At 40.5% G+C, this 8002-nt stretch overlaps 1 protein-coding gene across 3 annotated transcripts in view; it reads left to right on the top strand.

Moving 5' to 3' along the window:
- LOC118502547 (protein Skeletor, isoforms B/C) overlaps nucleotides 1–7637 on the top strand; it is a 48059-nt gene extending 40422 nt beyond the window's left edge. For all 3 annotated transcript variants that reach the window (XM_036034826.1, XM_036034823.1, XM_036034824.1), the window contains 2 exons: nucleotides 28–197; nucleotides 1526–7637. In XM_036034826.1, the coding sequence (XP_035890719.1) occupies nucleotides 28–197; nucleotides 1526–1717 (362 nt within the window). In that variant the 3' untranslated portion in view covers nucleotides 1718–7637. The remainder of the gene's footprint in view (nucleotides 1–27; nucleotides 198–1525) is intronic.
- The last annotated feature ends 365 nt before the right edge of the window (nucleotides 7638–8002 follow it).

Genomic DNA, 8002 nt, shown 5'->3' on the forward strand with positions numbered 1-8002 from the left:
CATGATTTTGTTGTTTGTATTCCGCAGCCGGTCGGTATTGCGAATGGAAGCACAAAACTATTGACCGATCGGCGGACATTGCCACGTTTGAGGAGTATAAGAAAACGCTCCATCTGTCCTGTGACGATCCGAACGGACAGCCGGCCTACCTTAACTGGACGGTTACCGACGAAACGCCGGATCTGGTGTACTATCAGGTAAGTGGATACCGTGGTAAGGATTTGCGGCAATATCATCGCTTATTGTACAGTGCGTACCATAACTTTAGGAACAATTTTTGAAAATTAAATTTAAATCGATTTTTGTTTTCAGATGATTTGAAAGCTGATAAGAGTTTTGTAACAATTTCTTGGCAAATTTATTTGATAAAATATGGGCATGTCAGTTTAAGGCGCTAGAAACAAGTTTATTTAATAATCATTTCTCTAATGATATCCTCTCAGAAAATCATCAGGAATATTGAATTTTAATTAACGAAGCGATCAGTCCTTTGAAGTCAGACTACAGTCAAAAGCCCTTCGTGCACAAAAATCGTATCAAATAGGGACTTTGAGCTCTTTGAAGATCATTGAATGATTCAGTCAGTGTTCCGTGTATTTTAAAATGGTTTTATCTATAATATACATTTATCTCATATTTGTTGAAAAATATCAGCAAATTTAAGTAGATTGTATTTTTGTACAATTATTTCTACATAAAAATGATCTAGTCTCTTGCATGGGCTAAAGAAGTTGTGATAAGAGAGCCCATATGTATGAAATATGTTGTTTAATCGATAAATTGCGACACTGAATTCTAATAGGTTTCTATAGGTTTCTATTAACAATAATTCACTTCATGCATGTGTGTCAATCTGCTTAAGTTTATATGCAGTACGCAGTTATGCAAGTTACGCACATCGTAGAGTTTGAAAACATGAGCAAACATTGGCCCAAAGTATTTAAAATAAGAGATTTTTTTATTATCAATGGTTTTTACTAACTTACTTAAGGTTCATTCGTAACATTTTCTCCATTTGATATATTATTGTAATAACGTTACTATATCTTTGCATTTATAACCATATAGAAATAATATACAGTGTCGGTCAATACAATAAAATCACCTCACTATCCCATTTGCAAATTACTGTTTTCGGTATTCTTATTAGATAAAACTATTCAAAATACGTATAAATCCTCAGCATCATATCAACTACGTAGTGGAAGTGATTTTAAATATTTTAAATAGTATTTAATAAAATCTTTTTTTATTCATCAGTTACTATCTAACAAATTTTCCTTATCAGAATAGGAAAATTGATGGCAGAATGCAATTTAAATTTAATTTCTTGAATGATGAAGATGTCTATTTATATAAGGATTTTGAAATTTTACTAATATAAAAATTTCCAAACTAGATGATCTCATTGTTTTGTCCGACACTGTATAAAATATTTCAGTGTGATCTGTGAAGTCACTCACGCAGTTAATCAAACACCAATAATTTGATTTAATAAACGCTCATCCTTTCCCATTCCATCCAGTGCTTCACGCATCGCAATCTCGGCTGGAAAATACACGTCGTCAATCCGGGTGAAACTAGTAAGATCAGCGGTTCGCATGGTTTGTATGGGTCTAAGGGTACCGGGTCCACCCTGCTGTACGCGCTGCTCCTGCTAACGCTTGCCCCCTGGTGGTTCGCCCAGCTACAGCAGGTCCTGCCCCGTGGTTTTTGATAGTTTAGTGCACACTCCACGCACCGAACGCACCTCTGACGGTCCTCTGTAGAACTGTCGCCATTTGCGCAATACAGGCGATTGGACCTGCCGTTGACGGCAACGCACCAACGCACAGAAACAAAAAAACCTTAGACTAGAGTGAGCTATTGCCCGTATCGGTATGGGTTCGGGAACCGGTATTGGTTTACCCGTACCTATTTACAATCGCGTTACTGTTTCCTTTTTTTGGTTATTTTTCTTGAAGCCGCCATTGAAGTTCTGCTGAGGATTGGGGCGAGGATTCAACACGCTCACCCACTTGCGACCGGTTTCCTTTCGTTCCGAACCGACTCTCGTTTACCGATTCTCTTTCTGCACACGACTTGGTTTGGGACCGCATCCCACCAGATGGGTCCATCGGCATGGAACGCAGTGAAGGAAATTAAAGCCAAACAATGCAAAAGCTAAACAAGTTGCAAAACATCTTTATCCGTCCACACATTATTGATGCTCGGTCTCGAAGCACACCGTTCTGACCCAACTGTACGCCGCACCGGAGGCACCGGATTGTGTTGCCTTCACTGCCCCCTCCGGACGCGCGAAAAACGCATCGCAAAAACAGTCCGCCACACAGTGGTACACCCTATGACGACCGCCCGATCCTCAGTAGCAATCTTCAGCGACGACTCAAATCTGCCTCGTAACGCAAGGGGCAAACATTAGGTAGGCAACAATAAAGATACTTAAACTCGATCAAGAAAGGACATCGGGATGATCCCCCCTTAGGAAGGGTTTGTCCTGGGGGTATATTGCTTTTAAGCCCCGGCTCCAACGTTGGATGTCTCTGGAGCGTCAGTTGGAGTTCGATTGCCGGGTTTGAAAGCAAAAGGGAGGCAGTTCGTGTTCAACATCCCGATGCAGCCTATCGAATGCTTGCAATTCAAGCATAGCTAAACAAACCCACTACAACCATGCGATATCGCCGAAAAACATATCTTACTAGTGTGACTCTGGAGAGACGGTGTGAGGACACAGCCCGCGGACGTCCGAGGAACCAGGCGTACGTATCCAGGCGGCCGCTTACCCTGGACATTGGAAATGCGTACGGTGGATATAGATATAAGCGGAAGACGGATAGAGATGCTAGCTAATCAAATTGACGTTCGACTTTGGGGGTGGGATCTTGGGGGAAAAAAAAGATGGCGGATGATGTGATGGAAAATACCCCTGTGTAAGCGAAGCTAAGCTTTGCTAAGCAGCATTAGTTAAAGAATTATACCACACGCCGTCGTTACAAATAAGTTACAAAATCAAAAACCCGACAAAGCACAAGACAAGTAAAGTGGCGAAGAAAGGTTAAAAAAAAGCATGTCTTAAAAGCATAAGAAAATGGTTACCTCCTATATGGAAAAAAATATTAATACTTTTACATTTTTTTCAATGGTTTTTAAATTTTTGTATCTTATTTACAGTTAAAAGCCAACTGACTTTTTCATTAGAGCGCTTCTGAGCGAGTGCGTCCCATGATTGTTACATTTTATGTTTGTTAATTGTTGCAATCTTTTTGACCGTTTTACACATAGCAGTTTTGAATATTAGTATTTGATTTATATTCAAAAAACTTACATCCAACACTAATTGGACTTAAGATACATTACAAAGAGAAACATCGAATCATTACTGAAAAAAAGACCACAAAACGCAACAAAAAAAACAGTTCAAGTGAGAAGTGAGAACAAATTGTAAAGCATATTTATTACAGTCGGGCCCCGTGCAAGCATGGCAGGCGCAAACGAAGGACAATAAATTGTAGCTCTTGAAAGGCGTAAGGAAAGGTGGTGCCACTATTTACAGTGCAAAAGACAATAAAACTATTTGCATTAGCAGCCGTGGAATAGATCATTAGGTCGAGGCGCAAAGCTAAATCAAAAACGATGATTGACAATAACAAAACAAAAGTGGGGTCGGTAATTTACAAACTATATTCAAAAACAAAAACTCCCCCCCCATTTGCTGCATGCTATTTCAATCAAGAAACCGTCTGTTTATTGATGAACATTTAACATACATTCAACGTTAGTGTAATCGAGCGGGACAAGACCTGACAATGCTTGTGGTTCGTGAGGGGGGGAGGGGGGGGGGGTGTTTTTTCGCTGGCAGGCGATTACTTATCCTAGATAGAGTTTAAGAAATACCCCACTGCACTGAGCAACGTGTTCCGGCTCGGGCACGGTGGAACAGAGTAAACTTGACAATAATGAAAAATCAATTGGAACAATATGTGAAACTACAAGTAGATTGGTTAGGTCGGTAAGCTTCTGTGTGGTTATGTTATTACTTTTATACAAACAAACCAACCCCCCCACCCATTGTTATATGCCATTCCGTTTTTATGCTGTACCGCTCTATTCGCTGTAGATGTAAAAAAAAGGCGTCACCTAGCATTTAGTCGTAAGGTTAGTAAGGTTATCCGAACACAGTTTGCATTAAAAGCATGTGTATGTAATAAAAATTCTTTCACCAATTAAAACACACACCCATTTTGGCAATATAAAAACAAATTGAAACAAAAATGCTCGCCCCATTTAACAGCGCTGATCCAGATATAGATAACAAAACCCGGTGAAATATACCATGCAAATAAAACCCCCTACTTCTACTATTACTACTACCACTACTACTACTACTACTAGCATTGACGATTGATAATGTACTGTGTAAAGGAAATTTAATTTCTACCAATTAGCAGGACAATAATAAGCTCAAACATTAAATGAAGCAAACGCAAACGAAAAAAAAAAACACAAAAACTTTACCAATAATTGTAAATTTAGCAAAAAAAACGAAACTCAAAATAGGCTGGCGAAATGCAATTCTCTCAAATTAAATCACTTAACAAAACGCCCCCCTCCTTCCAACCACTGGGAGGGTGTGTGCGTGTGAGGTGGTGGGTGGTTAAATTTTTGGTGGAGCAATTTTATTCTCTACTCTTCTTGTCTTTAAGAAGCGTGGCCAAAACCACCCCGTTACATACATTAAATGTGGCATCATTTAATCACAACTACAAACCGCACACTAAGGACAATAATTATTATACACATATATTGATAAGTGGTAATGTTGAGAAGGTGTAAAATTAAAAACAAAACAAAAAAAGGAAAACCATACAAGTACCATATAGGACAATTTGCTAATGTGCTAAATATTATTCTAGTGTTGATACATGTACAATTTTACAAACATTCTTGCACCAGGGGGAAAAGCTTTGATTTACGTGCGAAAGGTTGATAGAAGGGAAGATGGAATGGAATAGAATGGAGTAGCTACGTTTCGTTCGTCAGCGTGCTGTACGTTGAAGCTGTGTGCTGTTTTGTTGCTTCTTTGTTTCAATTCGCTTCGGTAATACAGTGGAGGATGTAGGCTGAGGGTTGGGTCAATGGCGGCATGACTTTGGGGACGTTTTGAGCCTCGTGCCAAACAAGGGTCATTCGACTGTTCGAGATCTCTTTTGTAGAAGAGATGCCTTAGATAAGGTCTCTTTCGATCACGAGGATGATCAGTAAATGAAGCTCCCGGGACTACTATGCCTCCTACTATGGGAAAATGACTACTACTATGGGAAAATGAAGTCTCAACGAGTATAAGGTCTCTTGGTAGATGAAGGCCCCTTGGAGGATGAGCTTTTTTGGTGGATGTGGCTTAGACGATAAGAGTCTAAGAGTACTAAGCACTGTGGAAAAATGTAGTCTCGTAGACTACGAGGTCTTTTGATAGAAGAGGATGGAGTCTCTTGGTAGATGAGGCACCTGGATAATGAGCTTTTTTGGTACACTGGGCTTAGACGATAAGAGTCCTGTGACTACTGAGTACTATGAAAAAAAAAATTAAGTCGCTTTTACCAGAAGGTTTCCCTCTTTCTACCAAGCTCCTTGAGAAATAAGACTCAGTACATGAAGCTTGTATGATGAAGCTCCTGGGAAAACGAAGTCTTATCGGCTGTAAGGTTTTTTGGTAGATTCGGCCTCTTGCAGAAAGAGCTCTTTTGGTAACTGAGACCTAGATGATAAGAGTCCTGTAGACTACTGAGCACTGTGGAAAAATGAAGTTTCTTTGACTATAAGGTCTCTTAGTGAATGAGGCCCCTTGGAGAATGAGCTCTTTTGGTAATGGAGGATTTGGTGATAACACTCTTTCTACTAGGCCCCTTGGGGAATAAGTCGCAACGTACTCTTTTGGTACGTGAGGCTTTGGAAGTAAGGCTCTTTCTACTAGGACCCTTAGGAAAAACCTTGGAGGTCTCTTGAATGATGAGACCCTTTGAGCGACCTCTAGACAACGATAAAGCTCTAATGATAAGGCACCTTCCAACAACGAGGTCTCTTGGTATAAAAGATCTCATTCGATCGATCGATCGATCATTTGGAAGTCGAAGACCTATGGGCAATGAGCTCTCTTTCTACTTGAAGCTTGGTTGATAAGAACCTTTAGAGTACCATAATTTTTGGTAGATGACTTCTGGTTCCCATGATAGACAAGGTGTCCTTTTGTGCAAAAAGCTGTCTTGGATAAGCTGAAGCTTCAACAATAAGGCCTCTTCGGACCTTGGTAAACTACAAAGTCTCTTGGTAGTCGAAAACCCTTGGACAACGAGCTCTCTTAGTACATGAGATACTTTTTGGTGGATGAGGTCCATTTGACTTCTATGTCTCTTAGTAGACAAGGTGTCGTGCAAAAAGCACTGTTGGATAAAATGAAGCTTCAATAACAAGGGCTCTTGGTAAACTACAAAGTCTCTCGGTAGTCAAAGACTCTTGGTACACGAGGTCCGAACGATAAGGTCTCTTAGACTATTGGCATTGTTGGTAGCTGAGGTCTATTCGATTACGAGTTCTCTTGGTAGAAGAAGCTGCTTGGACAACGAGCTCGTTCGACAGATTGGGCTAGAACGATAAGGACCTTTAGAAGTTCAATTCGGCTACGAAGTTTCCTAGTCCCGTAGGTCCTTGTGACCAGGAGGCTCCTCCGAAAAAATGGTGACAAGATTGAACTATGATTGGCTATGATTGATTGGGGCGGTCCGGTGGCCGAGGCGACAGCGGCGACGGTCTTCACACGGCAGGGCCGGGGTTCAAATCCCATCCAGACCGCCTCCCCGTACGAAAGGCTGACTACTTTTCTACGGGTAAAATTAAGTCACAGAAAGCCAGAAATGGCAGGCCGAGACCTCTCGGGGTTGTAGTGCCACAGAAGAAGAAGATTGAACTATGAGATCTCTTAACCAACAATGGTATTCTGGAAGATGAGATGTCTTCTTGGCTCCTTGCGTCCGCCAACTCTGCCTACCGTTACTCCCGCCACTGCAAAACTCATGTGTGGTAGCGTGTAAGCAAAACTTTTATAAACCGCCCTACAGTTTTCGAAAAAAACAAATTTAGTAGCTTTTTGTTGTTGTATCATTTATCACCCAAACACTTCTTGGTGGCTAGCCCATGCATACCAAACATTACCACTGTAAAAATGAAACAGCTTTGAACGTTGAAACAGCACAAATTGAGAAGCAGCACCCAATTAAACTACAAATTTAGAAATGATGCAGAAATAAGAACGCAAACTCGTTTGCACAAACTTTCGATTACTTTATGTGTCTCTCGTGTAAAACAGCCATGTGTCAATTACATGACAATAGCGAGTAAGCTGATGTGACAAATTAGATGAGACAGAAGGAAAAGGCGGAAAGGCGGAAATCACTGTAGCTACTCCTAACTTAAGACAATAATTAATCAACCAAACCAACCGAAAACGAAGCTGGCAAGATGCTAAAACGAACAGTGAAAAGAAAAGCACTAAAATAAATTCTTCTCCTTATCTCTCTATAACTGAATGTCAATCGAGCGGCGCAATAAAAGAAAAGGCGAACGTGGCGAATAATTCATCCAAATTTGATTTTGAAACGTTTTTTTTTTACATTTTTGCACAAACAAACTTAAGCAGAGGAAAGTCAAAGAAAAGCGACCAGTTGACCAATTCGAAGCATAATTTCGAACGCCGCCGCGTAAACCATGGTAAACCGAAACCAACACACACCGATTGTTACTAACAAACGATAAAACGAAACGAACATGAAAGCGTAATCTAAACCAGCAACGGACATTTGTTGCTTTTGACGGGTGTTTGCGATTGGGACGGCTGTATTTGCTGTAACACCCCCTGAACAAGGAAATTATGATTGTGAGACAATAATTCTTTACACTTGCAAGTAAGCGAATACAAACAAACAAACACACAAAAAGACAGGATGCATTA

Source organism: Anopheles stephensi, chromosome 2 (assembly GCF_013141755.1).
Source record: "Anopheles stephensi strain Indian chromosome 2, UCI_ANSTEP_V1.0, whole genome shotgun sequence".
Taxonomy (NCBI): Eukaryota; Metazoa; Arthropoda; class Insecta; order Diptera; family Culicidae; genus Anopheles; species Anopheles stephensi.